At 50.6% G+C, this 26,433-nt stretch overlaps 1 protein-coding gene across 2 annotated transcripts in view; it reads left to right on the top strand.

Moving 5' to 3' along the window:
• RUNX1 (RUNX family transcription factor 1) overlaps positions 1–26,433 on the top strand; it is a gene marked incomplete at both ends in the record, with an annotated part of 169,060 nt that overhangs the window by 81,405 nt on the left and 61,222 nt on the right. For both annotated transcript variants that reach the window (XM_084268270.1, XM_084268269.1), the window contains 2 exons: positions 16,068–16,321; positions 21,753–21,909. In XM_084268270.1, coding sequence (XP_084124396.1) covers positions 16,068–16,321; positions 21,753–21,909 — 411 coding nt within the window. The remainder of the gene's footprint in view (positions 1–16,067; positions 16,322–21,752; positions 21,910–26,433) is intronic.

Below are 26,433 nucleotides of genomic sequence, written 5' to 3'. Positions count from 1 at the left end.
TGCTGGGGCTAGCTTTGTTCCTAGGGACACCCTTTCAGCTAAATATTTACTGAACTAACCAAATTGGTATCTGTGTGTAAAGGGGGTTTATTAGCAAGGTTGTAGCTGTTTTTATGGTTCAGGTTTTAAAAGATCCAATGAAGATGAAAGAGTGAAAGTTGGGAACAGAGAGGAAAATCTATCATTTTTCATTCCCGCTTGAAGGTTCCTTCACTTTTTCTCCCACCCTATGTGTATATGGCAAGCCTATGTGGCGCCTTCCTCCGAGGGCTGCTGTTAACATGAACTGCAGCAAACTTTCCATTTACAGTTCGACAAGGGGACAAACATTCTTGTTATTTATAGTCCGTGAATCCCTCAAACTCCAAACTCGACTCATTCTAAACCGGCACCGAACTGAGACAATCACCATTTGTGTCTGTCACAGAGTGCCCAGGAAGGTGGCATTGAGGCATTTTTGCAATAAACCCAAGTGCTAGGGAAAACCTGACACTGAGGACTCACCGCCCCAGTGCTGAGAGGGGATGAGCAGGCTGTGGCTGCCGGAGGAGCAGCCGTGTGCCATGCCGCTGGGACAAGCCTGGCCTTTCCCTGGCTTGCTTCTGCAGAGCTTCACACGCAGCTCCAGCTCTGAAAAAGCCCAACGTGTGACTAGGTGATTTATCAGGCTTCCAAAAGCAGGCAAAATGGTGAGACGGTACTTTGCCCACCTGTCCAGGGTATTATGACCCATGCCTAAAAGAAATCTTGGTGTTGGTGGGATGCTTTCTGCTTTGTAAAGTATGGGGATCCTTGTTGGTTATCTTTTTCATAGCATCAGAGCTTGCTCAAGACCATGGAATGAGAAACAATTTACAGAAGGATCACAGAATCCCAGGAAGGCTGAGCCAGAGGGGTCCAGCCCCTCTGCCCAAGAAGGGCTGCCTAGAGCTGTTTGCCCAGGACGAATGTGAGTGTCAAGTCAGAAACATTTGCTGTAATTTAGATTGTGTTTTTAACAGATGCACGTAACTCTTGCTCTGTGGGACACCAAAGACATTGCAGGTAACAAAACAAACACCAAAGATACTGCAGGTTAAGTGGATGCTGTGAGAGACAGGTTGTGCAGTGCATTAAAAAAATGAGCAACTACCTTTGTTTAGTATTGTCCTGTGTGAGTTTGATTTAGTGGTGATACTTCACACCTAAAAATCGAGTGAGGATGCTTTGTGTTTGCTAAGAAAGGCTAAAACATACTGTTACATGTCTGCTGCCTAGAAAAGCTGAAACTAAGGCATTTGCAATCCCTAATTTCATAACTGAGCAAAAGAGCAAGGGAAAAGCAGACTAAAAAAAATCCAATTGTCTTTCAAAACAAACTTGCCAATTTATAGACGGCACATTGTGTCACCGGGTATCATACGCAGCATCTGTAACTGGAAAAGCAGTAGACGAACATGATCTTAAGCTAATCTTGCTAAGCTTTGTTCACTCTGCAGCAAATTTCCTTTTAAGAGAGTTGTGCATTGTAGTTGGTATTCAGGGAGCCATTTATTATGACTTGCTGCCAAGAATATTTCATGCTTTTGAATATTCTATAAGGTTAGGGTATATTTCAGGGCAGATTTGTAGCAAGACTGAAGTTAGAGGTCTGGAATTACAGCTGTTCTTCTCACCTACCCTGATACAAATCAGGGCCTCGCAGCTAGAGGGGTGTAAGCCGAGAACCAGGCTCATGGAGGACTTTGTAGCTCAGGGGAGATGGTAGGTGTTGGGTTTTGTTAAGCCCTGAGAGATCATCATCCTACTGCTTGGCACTTCCAGGCCACAGGAGGAGAGCCCATAGGTGATCCAAGCCCAGCGTCACTGTCTGGGGACATGGAGGCATCAGCAAGGAAGAGTCAGGGGCTGGAAGGCTGCCTGGGATGCGTGGGGGGGGGGACAGACCTGCCTCCCTTCGGCTCCTCCCTCCCTCTCCCCAGACAAGACTCAGTTCCCTTGCTGGCGCACAGCTCTCATCTCGGACAAATGAGAGCAGAGGCTCGATACGAAGCTGTGCCTCATTATGACCTGGGGGAGATCTGTGGTTGAGATCAAAGGTAGTAGATGACATATCCGGTAAATTAAGAACGCTTGAGAAAAACACCACCCAAGAGCAGTGGCGAAGATCTCCATTTAAACAAAGGAACACTTCCGTAGCAATTATTTGTGCTCATTTTACATCCAATTATTGGTGGTGAGGGACACCAGGCTGACAGCCCTGCCGGTGCTACCTTCTGCCTCAGCCAGAGAGCACCCCGCTCCAGGACCTCCCCCAAGTCCTGCAGCTCAGCAGCCCCAGGGATCCCAGCTTTGGCCAACCTGATGCTGGCGGCAGAGTCACTGGGGCTGCTGAAACGCCCCACAGACCTCCCACCGTGCGCTCACACACTGGTTTTCTTCCAAGGGAAGCCAAAGCAAGGGGAGGGAGGTGGTTCATGCCCTGTCACACCCCTGTCACCCTCAGGGCTTGCAGGTTGCCCCATTCAGGGGTGGACCTGGATGTCCCCTCTGTTTTAGTGGCTGTTCCTCTGTTCCCAGCAGAGCCCAGGCACCCTGCACCAGCCATGCAAGAGATCAGTCCAGCCACATCCCAGGCCTTTCAGGGATCCATGAATTCTCCAGGAATCCTCTCCCCACTTTCCCTGTCCTCACCAGTGGAGAAGTGGTGGGTTTTTTTCCCTCCAAGTTAAGCAGTTGTTTTGCCCTGTCTGCCAAACACTGTGAAACTCCTGCATCCCACAAAAGGTGCCCACACAGGGTGAACCCTTGGCATAGTATTGATCGGCACTGGACATGGGCTGCAGCTTGCCTGGTGTAAACTGGTGCAGGCCCACCCATCTGAGCAGAGGCGTGCTGTCATACCTTGCCTGAAGGCTATTTTGTAAAGTATGGATTTGCACTGGAGTTTAAATAAGGTTTTAGACTATGGAAAGCGGGAGGAACTGCCACAGCTGAAACAGAGACAGTGCTGCAAACAGCTAATTCCTCGGTCTCAGTGAGAGTGACACTGAGACCAAGAGTGACACCGAGAGGGATGCTGAGGCTAAAGAACTACCTGTCTTCCCTAAAAATTAAAAATTAACATAACTCTAGCACGGCTGTGATGGGTATCCAGACCTGCTCTGAGTTATCCTTGGGGCTCTGGGACTAGGTCTGATCTTACCAGAAGATCCTCAAATTGGTAAAACTTAAGAGTTCAGAACAGCCAATCATAGACATGAATGCCTTGGAAAGTCCTCGCTTCTCCAACTGACACAGAAGGGTCCTGCAAACATTTGCATCAGCTTAGGAGTCCCCTAAAATAATCAAACTGTAGAACAGTTTTGCGGGTTCAACTGTAATTTTAGTACCAAAAGAAAGTAACACTGAAAAAAAGATAAGGAATTAAAAGAAAGGAATTAAACCATTTGGAAAATATACTTCTCCTTAGACTAACAAAAATAAAACCCAGGGGACAGCGCCATGCTATGGGAAGTATCCCAAAGAAGTAACCTGTAGAGTTATTTTGGTGCCTTTTGGCTCTGGGGAGGACATGTTTTGAAAGGAGTGCAGTATCCAGCCTGCAGACCTCCTGCTTCCCCTGCTTGTGCCACTGTGGGATTAATCATGCAAGAACGCAGTGAAGGGTGATACATCTAGCTGCACTTGTCATGCAGAACTGTCTGGGCAACCCAGGGAAGACATACACAGAAAGATCCCAGGACAGATTTCCACCTATTATACACAGCCATCACCATCAAACAGGCTGCCCAGAGGAGCTGTGGCTGCTCCCCCACCCCTAACAGTGTTCAAGGCCAGGTTGGATGGGGCTTTGGGCAACCTGGTCTAGCGGAGGGTGTCCCTGCCCATGGCAGCAAGGTTGGAACTAGATGAGCTTTGAGGTCCCTTCCAACCCAAAGCATTCCGTGGTTCTACGATCAGTTGGCCAGCACAGGCGTTGCTCTGTCAATGAGCCCAGCTGGGCATCGGGTCCTTTTGCTAGAGGATTATTAAAAGAAGTAGCATTTAGCACCCATGTACAGTCCTGAGCAGCTGATACTGAAGCAACCTTCATGCAGAGAGATCTTACAACACTGGGTGCCTGCACCCTATATAAAGCATGTCATGCACATGCTTGTACTGGATTTTTCCAGTAATCTTTTATTATCAAATCAAAAGAAAATGTATAACCTTACACACAGATAGGGCTGGTCCTAGTTCATCCTGCTCTTCCCTAGGCCCTGCCCTGTGAGTACATGCTCAATCTAAAATTGCAAATGCATCTTACTGGGTCAAGTTCAGCAGAAGCTCTCATGTGTGGGCAAAATGCCGGTTCTGCCTTAGGAGTATGTAGCTTTTTCAGATGGACTTTTTGTTGTTAGTCATGGTCAAAATCATCCGGTTATTTTCTCTTCTTATTACTCTCATTAAGGTCTGTTACTAGAGAATCTACCAACATGCATTCTTGAAACTTTTCTAACTGCTAGCCCGTGTGTCCCATGGCTGATGAGCTCCTGGGCATGGGGCAGTGGGTGCCCAGTGACACCAGGCTCAGACCCAAGCACAGGCAGAGTCAGGCACAGGTGGGATGTTAAGTGGAGAAGAAACAATTTAGGAGATGTGGCTGAGGGAATGCATTAGCAGTGCTGAACGTGGCTAACAGCACCTTTGCATCTCAGTCGGGCTTTCCTTCCCCCATCCCCAGTTCGATCAAGTGCTGTTGTGGTAAAAGTCCCAACGACAATCCTGCCAACAGCTCAGAAGCAAACTCCCTTTCTGCGTGAGGCCATCGCTGGGTGCATGAAGCCACTCTTGTGCTGAGGAGGGTTAAACATAAAGCGTGCTGGTCAGCAGAGAGCAGACAGATGCAGACTGGGCTGGGTTGCCAGCTGAAGGCACTCGCAGGGCCTTCTGCAGCTGAGACCAGCCCCATCATCTGGGACAGGTGCTGGAAGATGTCTAGTTTAGAGTGAGGAGCAGCTTCCAGCCAAATCTCTCTCTGTGACTCCTTGCAGAAATGTGGTGTCTGGGATTTACGACTCCCAGTCACACTGAGAGTGATGCCAGAAGTCTCACAGGAGCTGTGGGTAAGGGGGGCAGGGAGGTTCCTCTGTGTCATGGCAGCAGTGTATGCCTTTCTGATTCTGCTTGATGCCACGTGCTGTATTTAAAGTGGCAAACTGGATTTGAGACTGAAAGACTGTTTCTGTCTCATCCAATCTAATTCAAGCCAAATCTTCAGCTGCAATATCTTTTCAATGCGTCCCCTCTGCAGCTTCCCTGGGGAAGAGACCCTGGTCATTCCCTGGCTGCCGGTTTTTAGGCAGCTACTGTAAATGCTCTGCAAATCCGCTGCATGGAGCATTCCTGTGTGGACAGTGCCCAGCACCCCTGAATGGGTCATGGAACAAGGGGAAATGGAAGCAGAAAAACAAAACCCATCCTGACCCTTTAAAACAGGAGATGAAGGGTGGGAAGGGACAGGAGGAGCAGAGAAGCCAGTACTTCATTGAATGTCTTTACTAATATCACCTTCTGACACAAGTGTCACAATGTCACACTGGGAATAATGTAATCATCTTCTGAACACTTCCTGTTTCATCATTCCAGTCTGTCACAGTTTCTGAATGGTGAAAGTAACATAGGAAGAAGGATGCATCCTTATTTCTCCTTGCTGTTAACTCCATTCCAAAGTGTTGCAAGATCACAACTTTCCTTCTGGCAAGCCAGGGAGGGAGGGAAGGACCCTCCTCTGGAAACTGCCTTTCTTCTTTTCTGTTACGCTGTCAAGAGCTCCTTTTCCTTAGGATCAAAGCATCTCTGTTGGCCTGAACAATGAATCCCATATTTAGAGGGATAATGGAAAGGCATTTTGCATTTCAAATTCTTTCTGTCTTAATTTCACTGTTTCACACTGGGGCCAAAACTAGCAGTGATTTAGGCTTTTGTACAAAGTTCTGATATTGCTTCTCTGCTGAAAAACAATGTTTGCTTCACAAAACTCCTCTGTAATCAACGACTTACTGCCAGAGGCTGAGCCTCCCATTAAAGGGGCTATGATGTCCCAGAACTTCCCAGGTCCACCATGAAGTGCAGTGGGGATGCCTAGGGAAGGAGCTTTGCCCTGGGAATACACCCAGGCTCTCAATCTCCTGTTTACTATCCTATAGGAGCTTTTGCAATCATTTATAATTCCTACTTAATTTTAACTGAAAACCAAGCAAACTGACTCTGAGAAAGGCAGCCACATTCCATTTAATTTGGATGAGGTGCAGCATGAATGCTACCATTACGTTTTGCCTATTGGTGCCACGGCTACTTTTCCTAGACTGAGTACATTCAGGGGCCTGACTCTCTGCCTGTTCATCACCATTAGCTGCAGGAGCACAGTGTGGGGCACGGGAGGGAAATGTACCCAGTGTACATCAAAATATCATCGGGGCTTCTCCAATATGATTCGAGCTGCCCAGAGCACTGGGGGTCACCTGACAGCTGAGCTGCAGTCCCTGCTCCACTGGAATGCCCTCCCCCTCAGAGGGTCTGGAGGGAGGATAAGTAGTTATATTCCTTCGGTGCCATCTGCAGAACCCTCCTTAGGCCAGGCTTGTTCCCTGCCATCCAGTAGGTCAGATTTACTGCTCCTTTTAAATGTCCCAGAACCAAAGGAGACAGACTTTTTTTCTCTTTCCTTTTTCTCCCCTCCCCATTTGCTGGTACGAGGCATCTGTATGTTCCTACCTGAGCAAGAAGATCAAACGCCCAAAAGTTACAATTAGCACTGAGGGTTGTTATGCTGTGAACCTGAGTACATAAAATGCCACAGAAAATACTAGGTGTGGGTGATGTTATCTGCATTAATCTAGGCATGTAATGAGCATAGTATAATGGCACACAATGCGTATTTTTTAAGTCTCTAAACCAGCAAGTACTTATACCAGATGGCAGCTTTTCAACAATTTCCATTCCCTTCTCCACCCCATACTCCCAAGTATTTCAAGTAATTGGCTTCTCCTCTAGGGATTAGCCCCAGCAGAATCACATTAAATGACTAATTTTCCTCGCTTAGCCTTTCCTCCTTCCCTCCTTTTAATCTGAAACCGTGCGGAGCAAGAAATCATCCGAAAGCCCTGCGCGTTCGTGTGCACTCCTTCCCCGCAGCCCTCTCGAGCGGTCTCAGAATTATTTGGGCTTCTAGGTCGTGCGCTGTATCCCGGCGCTTTTTGGCTTCACTTCTACTGTTTCTTAAACTTTCCCCTCCAAGGCGCTCGTCAAGCTCCGACTTGAAAAAGTTCAAGCGATGTTGAATCTGCAGCTTCCCTGGGAGCGCGTTCTCCTGCCTATTTGATCTCCGGATCAGCGTTGCCCCTGCTCTTAAAACCGAACTCGTTTTACTTCAGTTGGCATCTGTTATTTCTTGTCTTATCATTTTCCACTAATGAAAACAGTTCCTCCCCTTCCTCTTTATAGCTGTCTTTCATGTACTTGTAAACCACAGTCACGCCGTCCCCTTGGCTTCCCTTTTGCCCCAAATTGTATGTATGCATTTAGTTCCTTTAATCTTTCCTTATAGGTAGTTCCTTCCAGATCTTTAATCGCCGTAGTTGCCCTTCTCTGCAGTCTCTCTAGTTCACTGATACACAGCCAGTAACACGGTAGCCAGGGCTAAACCCGTTGCCCTCCCTTGGATTTGAGCACTAGGAAAGTAAACTCAGATGCTCCCTCGGCCTTAGACATGCCTCCTCTGCTTCTGCACCTCCGAATTGCCTCTCCCTTGCTTCTCATGTAATCAAGTTTGCTTTGAGGAAGGCAAAAGGCATGGCACCCTGACTGCACGGCGGTGCATTTCACACGTCCAATGCATGGGTATGGGGAGCGTTCACAAGGCGAAATGCCGAAAGGTATTTTTGCAGCAGACAATTTAACCTGGTCCCCAGTCCTACCCACGTGTTTATCAACAGTCCTGTAAGACCCAGGAGAAAACTCCCACTGAAGATGTTTGAGCAAGTGCTTTTAAAGCCAGATGAGGATGCTGCTCATTAAAGCAGCGGAGGAAAGAAGCACCCCCTGCCCTCTGCCTAGCTCCGTGGCCCCTGGGTCTGGGCACTAGCAGGAAGCACACACCGCACCCCTGAACACACCTGCAGTGGGTGAGCGCAAGACTGAGCCCACCCTTGGCCTTGGCCCTTAACACAGCTCCCAGCAAAACAAACTCAGCCTGATTAAGCAGGATAGAAGGGAGCGGGAACACCCACATGGGCTGCTGCCGCCATGGTAACTTCATGATTATTAAATCTCCCCCTTGAGGAAATGGGAAAATGACCCATGGAGAAATGTCCCCAGGTGTGGTGGCACTAGTGAGGTGCTGTATCGGTCACACAGCATTGCTGGGCATTGAGACTGAGTGTATGCCCGTAGGGAGAGTCGGCCAAATCATGCCTCAGTACCCATCCTTTTGGGGCTCTGCCCTGTCTGAGCTCCTCCTTCAGCTATTAGTTTGGCTCATTCCTTCACCCAGCAAGACCGTGGACCTGCAGCCACCCATAGGCCTGCAAAGGACACACTTAAACAGTTTAGCCCCTCCTGAAAGTTGTCCTTCCCTGGATGTACCCCACTCCCTGCCCATTACTGCCACCAGTTGATAGTTTGAGTTAAGAGAGCTGCAGCTCTCTGGACTGCAGTTTCTGAAGGATGAGGGAGGTGAAATAGTAAAAGCTTGCTCCTTACATATGTAGGTCCATGTCCTTGCTATGCACAGCTCTAATAACATGCCAACCGTTTAGGCAAATCATTCCCCACACCCTCAAAACAGGTGCCATGCCTAACTTCTAAAATATTTTGAGTGACAAGAGCAATAGGTCTGCTGTATTTCAAAAGAAGGTGGCTCACAGTTTCTGCCCAGGAAGAACGAGGTGGGTTTTTGACCAAAATTACCACCTGTGAGTCCTAAAGCAGAGGGAGAGTCCTTGGGAACTTCCTCAGTGGTAAACTCAGGTCACAAGTAATTAGATGCCCAGGTTAAAGGTACTGAACGAATACATGTTATTTCATCTTTTCTCACAATCCCTCTGCTTTGCATAAACTGAGCTGCAGCCAGTTTCCCCGCTCCCAGAGTGAATAACCTTGTATCAGTTAACAGAGATCAAAGACGAGATCCCTGGAGGGGTTTAGGCAGTTCCCTCTCCCTGAAATGGGGAAGTTAGACATCATACACCTGCATAGCCCTGGCCATGTTTCCATTCTCACGTGCTGGCCACCTCAGGTCTCATTTTTGGTGGCATCCTACGTGCCCTTTACATGCCAGGATGAAATACGTGTTACCTCATCACATGTGAGAGATTGCTGCGGGAAACAATCTTGTTCTTTTCCTTATCAGCTGCTGCTTTTCTCTGGGCAAAGTTTCATTATTCCCATAGTCCACAAATAATTTAATGTCTGACACTATGGCAGGCTTTCTGTCAGCTCAGACAGTTGAATCACCCGTGATGGTAACTGCCGTGCACTAAACGTGTGCAGGGGCAATTCAGGAGCCTGACCCTACAGATTTCATTAACCCACTGATTCATCGCTAGCAGAAGGCAGGCACGCTTACGCCACTATAAACATCTTTAAGAGTGTCTTAATATATTTAGCAAATGAATTCAGGTGCAAGAGGCAGGAGCTGCCCCACTGAATAATGCCGCGCTAAGCCCAGATACTCCAAACAATTAAGTGCACATATAATTGCATTCCCCAAAGAGATTTTTATTGCATTCAGCAGAAACACCACTAAGAATGAGGACGGGCGTGTTTCCTAAGCGTTGGCAAGATGAAGGTCTGTTGCCAGTTCTCTCAGTTTGTGCTCACACGAAGCATACACCAGCTCTGTTACAGTCTGCCTTTTCGTTCTCCTTTAACAAAATGTTTTGTTGCCTGCCTTGTGCAAGTTTTCTCCTGTCCTGCAGAGATCCCTTGCAAACAAGTGTCCTGTCCCTACTTGGCATGGGAATATTTACCTGTGGAGTGGGAACTTGCACTCTCTTCAGGCTCTAATTCACCCTTTGCAATTTAGGCTGTTTAAAATTCATCGTTGCTCCCTCTCTCGTATTTCTGAAGCTCTTTCTTAACTGTCTATGTAAAAAGCTTGGTGCTTTGTGGTCGAGTAATCCTGTATGACAGAGGCAGGGCATGGCAGATAGAGGTTCGCTTGTGGTTTGTTTACGGCGGTAATAAATTGATGTCAAAATACAAACGTAAGCAGCGCTGAATGTGAGTCGGTGAAGTTACACCACCAGTTGTGATTTCCGCTTCTAAAGGATTCCTGCTCAGACGACTGACTGTCTCTGTCATCCTAGGGAGGCTAGAAAGTCTTACCATGGGAGAAGAAGGATCAGCTTTAAATACATAATTTCCTTACTTTGACTTGTCCCTGATAATCCCGCAAGATGCTTAGCTCATTAGTTCCTATTCTTCCAGAATACCTGCACAAGTTATAGTAAAGGGACAGTGAAATCCTCTGAGAGTTACTCTCTTTGTCACACAAAAATAGAAGTATAAGGAAGACGAAAAACAAAATTTGCTAAATAAACTAAATTCTCCCCCCCTCCAAACCCCACAAAAAAACCTCAAAAAACCCACCCCCAACAATCCACATGTAGTAAGTGTTAATGGGCATGAAAAATGCACAGCTCAATCTGTACCAAAATATCCTCACCCCGGTATTCCCCCTCTCTTACTTAACTCTTTAATTTACCTTGCAAAAGCTTGGCTTGTGTGCAGTTAAAAAAGAATATCGTCACCTTTAGCCTACATTACTGTCCTTCAGCATTGGTCACGCTGCTAAGTTATAGAAAAATGTAAGCATGTAGTATTTTCTGGCATTTCCTATCTTTCTGACTATCCGTGTGTGCAATGGATTGGGTTTAATTTGTATTTACAAGAAGGAGTTCAGGTTAAGTCGGGATGCAAAGCAGTGAGTGAAATTCAGCCCAACGCATTCATTAATTTAAATGTAAAATGCTTCCTCACTCTTCATTATTAAAAAAAAAGCGGGGGGAGGAAAAAAATCCCGAAACACGACACGCGTATTTTCACATTTCGGGCGATGTATGTAGATGTATGTACATCAAGAAAATAATTCTTCTTATCTCTACAATGCCCGTAAAAAGTTATCGGCCACTAATATACCCCAGACGGCTTTTAACCTGCGGTTTACAACACCCATATGCCTGTAGAGGGGTTTTTTTTTTCCTTAAAACAGACTGAAACCTCTCCCTAATATTTTAAATTCGCGGTAATTTCACACAACAAAGAAGTAACCGTGTGCGAGACGGAATTAAAAAGAAAAAAAAAAAAGAAAAGAGAAAGAAAGAAAATAAACCCAGGCACCGACCATAGAAACTTGGTGTGAAAGAAATAGCTTTCTGCACCGAACTCGCCTCCTTTAAAAACAGGGACCTGTTGCAAGTGCGGCGGGAGTGCTGGCTGAGCCGCTGCCACCCCCGCGGTGCCCCCCTGCCCGGCCCGCGCCCCCACCGCTGCGCCTTTTTGGGTGGTGTTGGGATTGTGGTTTGGTTGTTGGTTTGTTGTTGGTTGTTTGGGGTATTTCGAGGGGGAGGGACGGGGCAAGGACACGACAGAAAACCATCCCCGCGTCCTTCAGCCGAGGGGAAGGAGGAGAAGGGGGGCAACTCATGCGAAGATGAAGCCGTAACCCCCCGGCGCGGACGGGCGGCCCCCGGGATGGGCACCCCCAGGGCCCGGCGCCGCCTCAGCGGTTTCCCCGCAAAGGGCCGGCGGGGCTGAGGGAGGCAGCGGAAGCCTTGGACTCCCTCGCAGAGGTTGTGAAAGCGCTTCTTACCCTCGCAGGAGGGGTGCGAGGAAGCCTAAGCCTGGCGCTAGCGCCGTAAATTTCGTGGAAGCCGGGAGTTGCGCTGCGCGGGTGGGTCTCCGCGCAAGGAGCCCTGTCCCGCAGCGCTCCCGGGAGCATCCCTCTCCCCGACGGCAGGCTCCGGGGAGGCGAAAGCCGCTTCCTCTCACCCAGGGCACTCGGATCGCTTTCAGTTTACGTTGCGTGTGAGCCGCGTAGCTTAAACGGCGGGAGCTCGCTCCGCTCCCGTGTCGTGTGTGTCGTCCCCCCCCCCCCCCCCCGTCGTCGCCCCCCCGTTCCCGGGTCGCGGGGTGCCAAGACGCGTCCTGAAGAGTTGTTTTCCCAACTCCTCCGCGCTCCCAAAGCGGGTGTCGGCAAAACCGAGGATTCCCCTCTGTCTTCTCTACGCCCCCACTCTGCGAGTCCCGCGGTGGGGGAGAGCCGCCGGTGCCGGAGGGTGGGTGCCTTGCGAGGCTGCTGGCCGGGAGCCCCCGGCACCCACCCTCCGGCACCGGCGGCTCTCCCCGGGGTGCCGCGTCTCAGGGGATGCGGCGGGTCGCGCCTTCGCAGGGCTGTGGTCCCCGTGGGCTCTGGCGGGGACGGGCGGTGCTGGCCGTGACGGGTCGAGCAGGCAGCGGCCACCCTCCCCGGGGGTCGCCCCGCGGCCCTCCCTCCCGAGCAGCCCTCCGCCGGGCCGACGGCGGGCTGCGGGCCCCCTCTGCCGGCTTCTTCGCGGAGCTGCACCGAGGGCTGTCCCCGAGGCCGCTGCCGCCTTGCTCAAGGCCCGGCAGCCGGGCAGCAGCGCCGGCCCGTTTCCCTTTCCGAGCCCGGGTCCCCGCGGCGGGAGCCGGCCCCGCTGCTGTCCCCTCCGCGGTTGCGCCACCCACCTTCCCCCCCTCCCCACACACGCACGCACACCGACCCACCCGCCCACCCTGCCGCAGCTGTCGTGGCTCCCCTTCAAAGCCCTCCCGGCCCCGGGGGAGCGCGGCCGGCCGCCGCGGCTGCTGAGCTGGCGGAGGCGGTGAAGGAGGCGTCCCGCGGGTGGCTTGCGGGGAGGGGGGAGTGCGTACCGGCGCGGACACGGGGGGACCGCGACAGGGAGGGGACACAGGGGCGAACGAGGGGTGTGAAATTTCACGGAAGGGAACCCCAAGCCTGTGCCAAGAGCGCGACGGGGACACGGGCGGGGGCTCCCGCCGCCACGGCGGCCGCCGATCGGGATCGCCCCGTCCCCAGCCCGGCTTGCGCCAGCGGCGAACCCGCCACATTCGCGACCAGCACCAAAAAAAAAAAAAAAAAAAATTAAAAAGAGAAGCACCAAACCGACAACAACAACATGAAGAAAAAAAAAAAAACCCAACCAAAACCCCAACCCGAGAGGACAGACACGCCTCCACCCAGCATCCTCACTACCGGCCCAGGGCCGGCGGGCGAGGCAGGCGCCGGCGGCCCGCTTGCTGCCCGTGCGGCGCTGCCCGTCCGCCGGCCTGGCTTCGGCCTCGGCGGTGCTACCGGGGGGCACGGCCTGTGGCTCGGCTGTGCCAGGGGCAGCGTTCCCCGGCTCGGGGGCTGGCGGTCGCCCCTACATGTCGGGCGCGACGAGCAACACCTCGGGGCCGCGTCCTGGTCCGTGGGGGGCGGGATGCAGCGGGGCGGGAGAGGGGAGGCCAGCCAGGCGGTGGTTGCTTCGGGGCTCCCGGTGCCGCCGGGCCGCTGTGCGGCTGCGAGCCCCTCCGCGGGGAGGAAACGCCGCCGGAGCAAACCCCATCGGGACCTCGCCCGGTGGGGAAGGATGAAAGAGTCGGGGGGGGGGGAGCAGGGGGGGGGGCAGCTGGGCGTGTGCCGGCGCAGAGTCAGCGGCGCTGCGGGCACCTTGCGCTCCCCCGAGGAGCGGTCGGTCCGTAAGCGAAGGGCAGGCGGGACCCGCGGTGAGGCTAGGCAGAGGCGGGGTCGCGCCGCTCTGGCTGCTGTTAACACCCCTCGGGGCAAGCCCCAGGCGCGGAGCACCCTTGCACACGGCTTGCGGCGGACCCCGCCGCCGGCTCTCTTGCGGCGGGCTCGGGGGAGCGGCAGCCCGCGGTCCTCCCGTGGGTGCGCGGTTGCGGCGTCCCGCCGACCCGGCGCTCACCCCCCGCGCCCCACAGTAGCGGCGGCGGCGGGCGCGCCAATTCCAGGAGCCCCTGGCCCGCGGCCGCGCCCTGGCTGCTCCCGGAAAGAGCTGTGATTGGCCGGCGCCCTCCCCGTATGCAAAGCAGCCGGGGGAATGACATTCCTCCGCACACCGCCCGCCGCAGCCAACTCGCTCCCGGCCACCTCCATTCATCCCGGCGGCGGCGGCGGGCGCGGGGCGGCGGGGCGCCGGGCGGGCGGCGCGGACCCCAGCCCAGCCCAACGCGGCGGGTCGCGGAGCGACGCGGGAAAGGCCCGACCCGAACGGACCCGACCGAACCCGTCCCGGCGGAGCGACGGTGCCCCGGCGCCGTGGGCGGCCGGTCGGCTGGAAGCCTGCGTTCCCGGCGGCTCACGTGAAGACCCGGGAGATCCCCGCTGTGGAAAATGCGCTTTCTCTGAGCCGTCGTCTTGGGCTGGAGGCCGTCACTTCTAACCCTGGCTGGCAACTTTGAGGGATCTGACTTTCCCCGGCGCTTTCCGTCTCTCTCTCCGTGGGACCCCCACGGAGCGGCTCGCCCGCTCCCTCCCGCCGCCACCTCCCCACTCCTTTGCGGAAGGAAAGCTTGCACTCGTTCAGCAGCAGCGGGGGTTTGCTTGGGTTGGGGAGCTTTTTTTTTTCTTTCTTTCTTAATTTTTTTGTTGTTGTTGGTTGGTTGGTTTTGGTTTTTTGAATTGTTGCCGCTTGCTCGCTCTTGGTTTTCGGTGTGTGCGTGTGCGTGGGGGCTCTCTCGGCGCAGGCTGGCAGTACCCATCCCGCTGGCTGGAGGCGGTCGAGAGAAAAGCCATGTTTCCGAAAGCAGGCTTCCACCTGCTGCGGTTAAAATATTGTTAAGCAGCCGGTTCCTGTGGCCGAATTAGAGGAAGACTGCCTCAGATACTTAAAAAGGAAAAAAAAAAAATTGGCAATGACTGCCGAAGTTGTTGCAGACTGTTGGTTTGACTGCTGAGCAGGACGTGAGTGAGAGAGAGCGCTGTTGCACACACAAAACCACAGAGGGAACCCACAATTTAACCAACATCCCCAAACCCAGGTTTTTCAGCTGTGGACCTTTTAGCCTCAGTGCTTGCGATCGGCCGCGACCTTTCTTTAAGCTGATGAAAGACGTTATACCAAAGACAAGTACAAAGACAGAGATTTAAAGCTTGAATGCCACGCACTGAGCTTTTTCTGGGGGGGGTTTCTCTTCTTGTTTTTGCGCAAGAATGACTGAAAGGTCATGACACGAGTACTCTTAGAGCGACGCGAACCGAACTACTGAAGCTGATTTCAAGGCTGCTTTAAAAAAAAAAAATCTTGCCGAGAACATTAATGGATTCCTGTTGTGTTTAAATTCTCTACAGATTATACTGTAAATATTTTATGAAGTACAGTATATGTGTGCGTGCATGTGTGTACGTGAATTTATATACAGTTGTAGCCAGCTGACCTTTGATCAGAAAGTCTAGCTCGCGTACAGCCTTCTCTGAAGACTGACCCCGATTTTTCCCTCCCTTAAAGAGCGATTTTTGCCTACGGAAGACGCTGATGTGTTTTGGTTCCCCTTGGGACTGTAGCGAAATCACCTGGAAGAAACTGATAGGCAACTGACCCCCTGGGAAGCCCAGGTTTTTGCATGTGTTTCTGACCGCGTCTTGTATTTGACTTGCCTATATTATTACTTTTTTTCCACGGTGCCTGGGTTTTCGGAAGGAGCTTTCTTCCCCCCGGTAACTTTTTGCGTCACGGCCGCAGACTAGATGCAGAGGCATCGCGGTAAAGCCCCTCACGGACGACCCTTTCGCTTATCGGATTAACGTGATCTGTTCCGCCGCGCCAGGAAGCCAAGAGTTAAGTCTCGGCGTGCTCGCTATCTCAGCCGCCTTCAGCAAAAAATTAACTTTGGGGACTGGCGTAGAAGCAAGTTTCCCCCCGGGTCCGCAGCCTGTATCCGTTTATGTTGGTCCCCAGAGAGCAGATCGCTGAAGAGTTACGCTCGTGTCGCTGTTTTGTAAAAACTCTGTGGAGGTCTTTCACTCAAAAGGCTTGTTGTGATGCGTATCCCCGTAGATACCAGCACCAGCCGCCGCTTCACGCCGCCTTCCACCACGCTGAGCCCGGGGAAGATGACCGAGCCGCTGCCGCTGCCCGGCGCCGAGCACAGCGGCGCCCTGCCGGGGAAGCTGCGCAGCGCCGACCGCAGCATGGTGGAGGTCCTGGCGGACCACCCCGGGGAGCTGGTGCGCACCGACAGTCCAAACTTCCTCTGCTCCGTGCTGCCCACCCACTGGCGCTGCAACAAGACGCTGCCCATCGCCTTCAAGGTACGTCCGCCGGCTCCCGAAAATCGCGCTTCTGGGGACCCGGGTGGCGGGGTGGGACGGCGGGGAGGGCAGGGAACGGGACGGGAGGGGAGGGCAGGCTGCGAGCACCGCGGCTGGGGGAGGCACGGAGTGCCCAACTCTGGTCTCGGATCGGGACCTGGACCGGGACCCGGCCAGCGTTGGGGCATCGCCAGCCCTGCGCTTCCTTCCATCCATCCTTCCATCCTTCTTTCCGCTCTCGCTGCCGCTCTCGGCAGCGTGGGAAGGCGCGGGATGAGCGGGAGCGGCTCTCGGCCGGGCTCCGGGCAGGAGCGAGCAGCGGCGGCTGGGGCAGGCTGCCTCCACCCGCTACCTCCTCCTTCGGCCCATTCATAACTCGGGTAGTGAGAGGTGGCTCTGTTCAAGGGGAAAGAAAAAAAAGTAAGGCCAAAGCGAAGGAGTTCGGCTGCCCTGGGTGGGGACCAGATGCCGGCGCAGCCCGTTGCAGACGGATGCGGGGCGTCCCGGAACTGAAGGAGCCCCGGGCTCACCCAGAAGCCGCTCACGGCGGGTCCCTCCGCGGTCACCTGGGGCCTGCCCCTGCCGGGGAGGGGGAGTAGAGGGGGTTGCCTCCGACTTGGGGATACCCTCCTGCCGCTGCCGACCCGCTGCCCGCAGCGGACGTCCGCCGGTACCGGTCAGCACCGCTCCGGATGAGATGCCGGGCTTCCCCTGCCAGGTCCCAGGGGCTCTTAGAAAAACCCACATCTTTCTTTCTTTTTTCTTTTTTCCTTTTTCTATTTCTTTTTCTTTTTTTGTCCTGTGGTTTGTTGGGTTTTTTTATATAACAGCAAATGCCGGGGCCTAGCCTGGGCAGATATTGGGGCCGCTTTGATTTCTGTTTCTAGAGCCCCTCGCTAAATCCGTAGGCCGAGTAAAACCGCGGCAAGAAGACGAGGCAAAAGCACGTACCCCGGTTTTTCCCCTCCCCGCCCGCCACGGGCCGCCGCCGGCGGTGCTGCGAGGCGGTGCGGGGCCGGTGTCGGAGCCCTGCCGAGCCATGTCCCCCGGCCGGCTGCGGGCAGGGAAGGACGGGGGGGGGGGGGGGGGGGGAGGGTGATGCGTTTTTTTACCCGGCCTGCGTTCCCGTTACCCGGGTTCAAGTAAAATTCATCTTCCCCACGCACCCCTCCGCTTGATCACGCTCTTTTATTATTTGACCCGGGTCTGTCTGTAGCTTCTTGAACGCGGTGGCTTTCTTGTTACCGGTGCCGATGCGCTTCCGAGCAGGGAAAGGGAAAGGTAATTACTCTCGTTACCCTCCCCTGCGAAGCGGGAGCCGCAGAGGCTTGCACCAGCTCCCTAGGAGCCCCGGGGTTAGATTTAGGGTCGGGATTTGTCAAGTTCGTGCTTTCTTTTGCGGTCACTGCTTAACAGCGGCCCTCTCAGGGCAAGTTTGGTGGGTTTTCTTTTATTCGGAAGGCGACCTGAGAGTTTCCGATAGCTTCTTGGAGGAGGAAGAAAGAGGGAGAAGGAAGAAATCGATCAGTTTTGCTCCCAGAGCTTTGGGAAAGCCTCATGAGGAGTCGGCTTTAGGGAAAAGTTTGATTGCGACTGGAGAATCGTCGTGCTTTACGTGTATGAGTTCGGGGAAAGGGAGGAACTAATCGGCAGGGTCAGTCCCTAAATTCGCACGTTTAGATTGATTATTACACTGTCACCCACGCAGTAGGCAACTGCTGCTAATTACTCGGGGAGCTCTCCTCCTGGAAGGCAGAGTTACGGTGCGGAACAGGCGTGAAAACCTGCTCCGCCCCGCCGGGAAGGGAGATAAGCGAAGTCCCCAAACTGCGGCCGGTGTTTCTCCTGGGGGGAAGGTCCTGCGGGGTCGGAGCCCACCGCGGCGGCTCCCCGCCGTGCCACGCGTGGCCGCGCCCGGGCCGCGCTCCCAGCCCCGGGGGGAATCGGAGCGTGTGCGGGGGGATGTGGGGAGGCACGACACGCACACACACAGCAAGAGGAGGCTCTCCCCGCTCCAAGCCGCCGGCGGAAAGCGGTGCCGCCGCCGCCCGGCCCTGGCTCGCCCCGGGAGTCGCCGGGATCCGTCAGCGACCGGGACCCCGCTGCCTCTCGCCTCCCTGGGCAGGATGGGGGGACGGAAGAGGGGAGGGGGGGGCTTCTGTCGGCAAGCGGCTGCCCTGTCTGTGTGAACGTTTCCCGCAGAGAACAGCCCCCGGGGGCTGGTTTCGAGAGATACCTGACGCCGCTCTCATTCCTCGTGTGCCGTGTGGGTCCGCGCCCCCGCCCAGCTAATGCCACCCTCCGTTTTAAGTAGCGAGCCCTCTCCCAACCTCTGCAAACAGAGGAAAGGGTCAGGTTCTCCAAACAGAAGAAAGCAAGCGTTTGTAACACCGAGGTAGTTTAACCTAGAAATACGCAAGCAAAAAAAAAAAAATAATAAAAAATTAAAATCCAACCCATGACCCCCTCTCCCCCTCAAAAACCGGGAGCGGGTACTTTCCCTGTGAGCTCCCGAATGGTGAGCTAGGGAAGCACCTGTCTTGCCGGGGGTTCGATGCTCCTCGTGTAAACTTCTTCGTCGTACCCCCCCCCCCCCCTCCGAAAAAAACCTAAACCAAACCCAAACCAAATCCAGATAACTCTCTCCCACCGTGGACCGCTGAGAAATGAGTCCTGAAATAGTTTGCCGCGTATAAAACAACCTCATTGGTTTTCTACTAAATATCGGGTACTCGCAAAAGTATTTTTAAAAGAGTTTTTAAAAGGTTTTTTTAAAGACAATTTGGAACGGGAACTAGAAAATTCGGTCCCGATCGTTCCTGTGCTGCCAATATCTTATCTGCATCTGACAAAAAAGCGCCGGGTTTTATCAAGTATTTGCTAACAACCATTGCATCGATAAAAAGAGAGAGTCAGGGGGGTTTCTCTTCACGTTTCCTCAGAAAAATTCGCTTACGTTTGACCTTTAGGACCAGGGTATAGTTTCAAACCAAAAAGATCATTTCCGTGCGCTTTTTTTTTTTCTTTCCTAAAGAAAGATTCCGAGAAACTCGGAGAAAAATACATAACAACCCTAATAAGGTACCATTGTCCAAATGCTGTTAGGAAATAATCTAAATCTTAATTTAAAAGGCCAATTTTGTTTGATTGATGCGGCAAGAGTAGGTAATTTAGATACCCGGCAGCGCTGCAACTGCGATACTTCTCTCCCTTCTCTGGAAATACATTTGTTTTTCAGAGCTAAAGAGCACAGCGGAGATAACTGCAGTCAGCAAGTTCCAACTTATCTGTTTAGTCTCTTTTCTAATGTAAATGTTTGTGTTTCTTTTTCTATTGCCTGTGACGTTTAACTCCAGTTTCTTTTCTGTGCTGTGCAGTTTTTATACTTTTTTTCCTCTAACATTTTCTTCACGTGTCTTATCTCTGAGGGTTCCCTTAGTGTAATTTGAAAACGGTGATTTAAAACACTTGTTCTGCAAGAGACAACTGACCTTGGATTCACGAAGGCTTTTCGCTCCTCAAAATGCTAGCTTCTGTCTTCCTTAAACAGGCATGCAAGCGTTTGCATCACAGGGAGGTGAGGGTAATGCCCCGATTTCCCCCTTTCTTGCATCTTTCCTATATGTGCATGCGTTAAGGTTTTACGGTACCTTTTTAAGGACTAGGTGAGCGCGTTGGGTTCGCTGTTGCCGACCTTGTGAGCCAGCGTGCCTCATGACACGCTGCTGTGCGAGGAGAAAGCTCCCTAGCTTCAATGTTTATAGCAGGTCTGGATTATGCCAAGATCAGAGAAACGTGAAAAGCGCAACTGCTGAGGGGAGCACAGGCCACAGGAACACATCGTGGCACGCAGAGGAGAACAAAAACCCCAAAAGCCTGGGCCGCAGAGGGATGGGAAAGAGGAAGTTGAAATATATACGTAAAGAGGGAATTTTGACACAGTGATTTTAACTTTGTATGTGGAAGTGAAAATAAGGTTTATTGGTGGCAAACGGGAGAGCACTGAAGTGAGAAGTGCAGCGTCCTGTAGGAGGAAAGGCTGTGAAATACCTGAGGCTGGAGACCTCCCTCACCTTATGGGAGGTGGTGATGGCTGGGGAATAAGCATCAGAGAACCATCGTTTAAAGGAGCCCCTGATCCTGTTTGGAAAGAACAGTGTGAACAGAAATAAGACCGGGCCATGACAGGTTTGAGCCAATTCAAACTGCATGGACATAAGCTAGAAAACGCTAAGAGGAAGGAAAAATATCAAGCTGCAACTCAGAGGACATGATGCAGGACTACTTCCTCTTAGAACGTGTAAAAGAGGAAACAAAACGTAGCTAGATATTTTTTTTTCTTTTTCTTCATGGTAGTAGTCCTGAGGCCGCTACTTGACTTAACTGGGGGATCAGCAACGACATCTAAAAAAAAGTATGGCAGAGGACTTAATTCAAGCCCTTACCTTTGCCAGCATTAGTCTAGAGACACACCGGACATCTGTGTTCAACTGTAGCAGGGTAAAGTTCTTTGGGAAATTCAGTCCTGTTCAAGATAAAATTAAAATTTTCTATGTGGACGTTTTAGGTACACGTCAGAAAATTTAAGGTCAGAAATCCCTGTATCTCTCAGCGCAGCGCATCGGAAACGAAGTGAATCCCATGTTCTTCCTAAATATTTGTTTGATAGATGCTGGCAGCCAGGAGCTACAGTGCAAACATTTCAAGCCAGGTGAAAAGCCTTTGTCTGAGCGAGTGCAGGTTTCATTAGTTCAGATCGCAATTTCCATCCATTAGGCTGCGGGTGAGGTTGGTTGCAGTGAGGTCTTAAGTCCGCGATTTGCTTTCATGCTTCTAAAGGAAAAGAAGAAATTGTTCAGTAGGTTGCAATTAAACATTTGATTGAGGCCTGCTTTTCCATGGATTTATTCAGAATTTAGGCTGGGGTGGCTCTGTTCAGAGCTGTGAGAAGAAAAGATAGGGAACTGGTGCAGCTGTGGGCGCTCTGATCCCCTGCATCCCTGAGACAACTGGCTTGGTGGTGTTTTCTCTTGAATTCTGCATTTCCATGGTCGTGCTGACTTTGCTCTAGCTTAGAAGTAATGCTACTGATGTAAATCAGACCAGAATCCATTCCTGTTGCTTCAATTTATTTATTGGCAATTAGAGAAGTATATTTTGGAAAGCTCATTTAATGTATTCTTTCTGTGTCAGAATGAACGTTACACTGTATTTCAGTTGCACGGTCGATGTAAAAACTTTTCCATAGCTCTGCAAACCAGAAACGGAAGCGATTCCTGTTCTCTGCACACAGGTTTTCAGTCTGCATGGATGTTTGTTGTTCCTGTTTTCTTCCTATCGTATCACATCACTTGTTGATGATGTGGACCTGGAAATAAAGGTCACGTAAAGAAGGTGAGGATTCAGGATTCTGCTTCTTTTGATTTCACAGGTGGTGGCCTTGGGAGACGTGCCCGATGGGACGCTGGTAACAGTGATGGCTGGAAACGATGAAAACTACTCTGCAGAACTCAGAAACGCCACGGCTGCCATGAAAAACCAAGTGGCAAGGTTCAACGACCTCCGATTCGTGGGTAGAAGTGGAAGAGGTACGTGTTTGTCCTCAACTATGCTTTCGCCATGTTTGCCAGTTATGCCAAGTTCTGGTTACGTGGAGGGAATTGGAAGACAGCGTCTGTTGGATTTTCCGTGGCAGGGAATACTGCAATATCCGGCGTAGGCTAATTCCAAAGGCATGGAATTAGCTGTGTGTTTTCCTTGCTTCATCCTAGCTTGTCCTCCGTGTCACTTCAATTTCGGAACAGTAAGATCTCATTTGAGGGGAAAAAAAAAAAAGGTATCACATAGCCAGCAAGTCACATTTTGACTCCAAAAGCTGTCCTGTCCAATTTAGAACAGCACAATATTGCCCATGTTTAAGTTTAAATGTTATTAATTTAAAATGAGCATTCTCAGCCTGTATGAAGACTCACTGCCACCTTGGGGCTCCCAGGTGCTCTCTGTAAGAGCTGGTGGCTGTAATGGAGCGGGTCTACCAAAAATTAAAGTAATTCCTGGACAGATCTAAAAAAATTATGTGTTCATCATGACCTGATGAATGCGCCGGTCACTTTTTTCCTGACCTTTCTCTCTCTGAAATAGACATGGAGCAATCTGCAATAGTCCTGCTATCTGCCACGCTCCTGAAAGGTGGATAGGACAGATGAGCTTTATCCCGCTGTATCTCTGTGATAACCAGCAATCACTCGTACATAGTATATAAAAAGGGCTCATGAGCATAAGTGACAAGTAAGAGTCAGAGATGACTTAGACTAGAACTGTACAAAAACCTCGTTAGGAAGCTGGGAACAGCGTCGGACGCGTGCGGCTCACATCACATGTGAGTGGGCAGGTGTACAAGGCTCGATCCAAAGGCCCGTAAAATCAACAGAAGGACCCTTCGCAGCTCCACTCTTTGGCTCCGATCCATAATCTTAAACCCCATAAATTCCAAGCGATCGTGTTTACCTTTCCATTACGGGACTATTTTAAGCGTTCCTCTTGCACTGCTGCCCCTGCTGCTGGGCGTGTGACTCCCCCCTTTGTGTGGATTGGGGGTGGGGGGGTGTCAGTTAAACCCACAGAGGAGAAGCCAATAAGCTATTGCTCAGAAAGGGCTCGGGGAAAAGATCGGTCTCTCCCTTTTAATGGCCAGAATGATAAGCTGTCGCATCTTCCATGTGACTTCATATGATATTAACGTATGTGGTTTTCCTTCTGCTTCATTTATATCTTTAAGTAAAATCAGAACAGGACGTTACGGGGCTCCAAAGACAGCAGTGTTGTTTAGGGACAATTCAGGGCTGTAACAGTCACGAATCCACGCTGTCCACTGTGCTTCAGTAGGTTTCTGTATTCTAGCTTTTTCAGCAATTTATGCGATGGGGTCTCCCTGAAGCCAGGGTTTGCTGACCCTTCCTTTCTTCTTTGCCCTCCCTCTCTCCCCATGTGAGCATCCGGGCCATCTCCTGCAGCGTGGTCACATGCGTGGCTCCTTCAAACAGGGACGGAGTTAGGAGCGCTCTGCAGGAAAGCTACAAAGGTGACCCACTTCTGCTCACTCGCTCTCAAATCGTTTTATTCCAAATGGGAGATGGGTCAGGCTTCAGACTGAGGAAGTTACCCTGATTATACACAACAGCCTTTACTTGCCTTTGAAGTGAAATGCATCTGTAGATATTCTTCCAATATAAATACAGTCAGCGATTGTGGAAGAGCATGGCCCTGTTGAAACATAGATGGAAGCAATAGATACATTTTGGGAATAAAATGCCAGTCCAGTCCCTCTGTATCCTACGGCTTTTTTAGCTGAAGATACAGAGGGAGATGTCTTTTAAATCGTGTTGTTTGGGGTGTCTTCAAAATGCACTTGGTGGAAAACACCCGCAGCTGAGAACGTAGCTTCGTAATGCTAGCAAAGAATAATAATAGGGTAATGCAGAGAAAATTATATCCATTTACTGAAAACATGAGAGATGCTGTAATGTCTAAAAGTATCAGTCATTAAACATGTTCATTTGTTATATTAAAGGTTCCACCTTTTCAGTAAATGGAATTTGCATTATGATTCAGAGATGACTGTTTAGAAGATTCAAATGAATAGCTGGCAAAGTGGTGGAGAAGCTAATAAAAACAAACCTGTAGTTCAGTTCCTGGCCATGGTAGTGAAGCTAGAAATCATAACAGTGAACCGTGTGAGCTTCAAGGTCAAAATCCAGAGGCCGAGAAAGAACAGTCCCCATTCATACCAAAAAGCTTGGTGGGGAGCTTCGCTGATCCCCTTACCATAAGCGGTCGCTAGCGGCGGGTCGCTCACGCACAGTCATATACCTTGTGTGTCCTACGACACCCAGGTGCTCGGGATCGTTTAAGCGATGGAGCGATTTGGGAACGCTGCGTGCTATTAGTCAGTCTTGGAGGCTAACTCTCATCACCTCCGTTGGCTGCCCATCTCTGGAGCGAGTGACTAATGTATGCTTCTGTTTACCCCGCGAACAGGGGATTGTTTTCCAAAGGTGGGGATTGTTTGCGTTTGGTACGGGATTTCTGAGGTGCTGTTCTGTAGGGCTGTGTAAAGCCTAAAGCGTAAGGTAGCTGCTTCAAAGGGCATTTGCTTCCTTTGATACTTCGCTGGAGGAAAATTAACCCGAAACTTTGTTTGCTGTGTAATATTTGAGTTTGAATAAGTTCAGTTGCCACCAGTGATAATGTGATGCCAGGAGTATTATGTGAACAGCGATTGAAAGTTCACGTCGGTTACGGTCAGAGTGGACGCTCTTTGTGTACCTCGGGTGAATTGAAATCCCTGCTGAAGAATGAGGAACGGCTTCAGCTGGTGACAGTTCCCCGTGCATGGGTTGTCACCCAGGTGTAACCATCCCCATTGGAAAGCTTTGCTGATCTCTTCGAAGGTGGTAGGCAGTTGACATTCTTGACATTCTTAAATAGGTCAAATTTTCTTAAATTTTCTTCTGCAGGCTTTAAACAAAATATAGCAAGACAGCCTGATGGCTGTTGCAGACGTCAGGACTACTGCCCACATTTTCATTTCAGCAGTAAGTGGCTCTGCACTGACTGTAGAGAGAGTGACAGTGATTCCCCCTGTTTGGGGGTCCCATCTTGCCTGTCAGAGCAGACGCACCGACCGAATATTGGCCAAAGCTTTAAAGAACCAGGCTGGTTTCCACACTTGTTTCGTATCTAACACCGAGCGCTATCTGACAGCAAAGCCCTGCTGCTCTGACTGAGCCTGTTGCTCAGTATTTTAAAAAAACAACAACACTCATGTGATTTTCTTGACACCCGGAGTGGGAGCTGAGAATATCGTGGGTCACCCAAAACATCGAGATGTTGTTTAAAAGCAATTTGGCTCTCTTTCCTGAACAAAACAGATTTACATTGGAATTGGCTGGGCTCCAGAGTTACTATTCCTCACCCTAGTTTGAGAATGCTACTGGGAAAACCTGCCCGTCTGGCTTGTAAGCCCTAGTAAGTAATTTCTGAAAGAAAAATGTAGTTTAAAACTTCATCCAATTTCAGCTCCCCCTGCCTGATTACCTGGTTAAAAAAAAATTAATCTTTATTTTTCTCCCTCTGTTCATAAACACTCCAGACTTCAAAATGTTATCACTGTGAAGTACCCTGTTTTCTTAATGTATAATGAACCAGTTTAGGTTACTATGATGAAATAAATCTGATGCAAAAAGCATGACACCGTGGAAGTTCATTGGATAAAATTAAAAATAAATAGTTATTTTGGAGAGGGAAAGCTTCATGGCTCGGTAAGCATTACATATTTTCCTCATGGAATCATTAATCCCAGTAACTATCTTCTTTGTAAAACGTAGCATTAAAAAAACCCTCAACAAATAAACATGTTTTCCAGATGAAAATAATTATTAATAGCTTATCAAAATAGTAGCTAATTGGGAAGTGTCTCGGCTTGCTGCAGAAGATCTCAATCAAAAGCTGAGAGCTGGAGCTCTGTGATAGCTTTCCAGCAAGGTCTTTTTAGAAACCGTGTCTTGGAAAGGACTGAAAATGAAGCCTATGTATCTGCTTCCTACCAGCTTTTAGGATCAGACTCACAAATAAATGTTGTGATAGTTTTCCATTTCCCCAGAGCCAAAGAAGGGCTCCTTTTTCATAAGAGTAGCTGTAGGAGAACATGAGAGATGCTAATAAGCATCATCAGGAGTTTCTGCCATCAGGATTCTTCCTTCTGTATATGATTTTTGGGAAGAAAAATAATTTTTAAGCTAGAATATAAAAAATACTTAAACCCCAGAAATTATTTGCCCGGTTTCTGAATCCAATTATTTTATTGGCCTTCTGAAGTCAGAATTTTGCTCCTTCTGTGCAGCTTCAGCTTGTGGTTGCATTACTTAAGCACTTTGCTAAACTTTGTTAGGTTTGGTTTTGGTTTTTTTTTTACTTAAACACATTCAAAATTACAAAAGTATGTGCAAAACAGAGGAGGATGTTATTCAACAGCATCGTAAAATCGGTATTAAGCAGCAGACCGGGTCCTGGTCCAAACCATTGGAATGCTTCAAGGGATGTGGTATCAGATA

Source organism: Gallinula chloropus (genome assembly GCF_964237585.1).
Source record: "Gallinula chloropus genome assembly, chromosome: 1".
NCBI lineage: Eukaryota > Metazoa > Chordata > Aves > Gruiformes > Rallidae > Gallinula > Gallinula chloropus.
The sequence above is the reverse complement of the archived record's forward strand: the minus strand, read 5'-3'. Positions and strand labels throughout refer to the sequence as shown.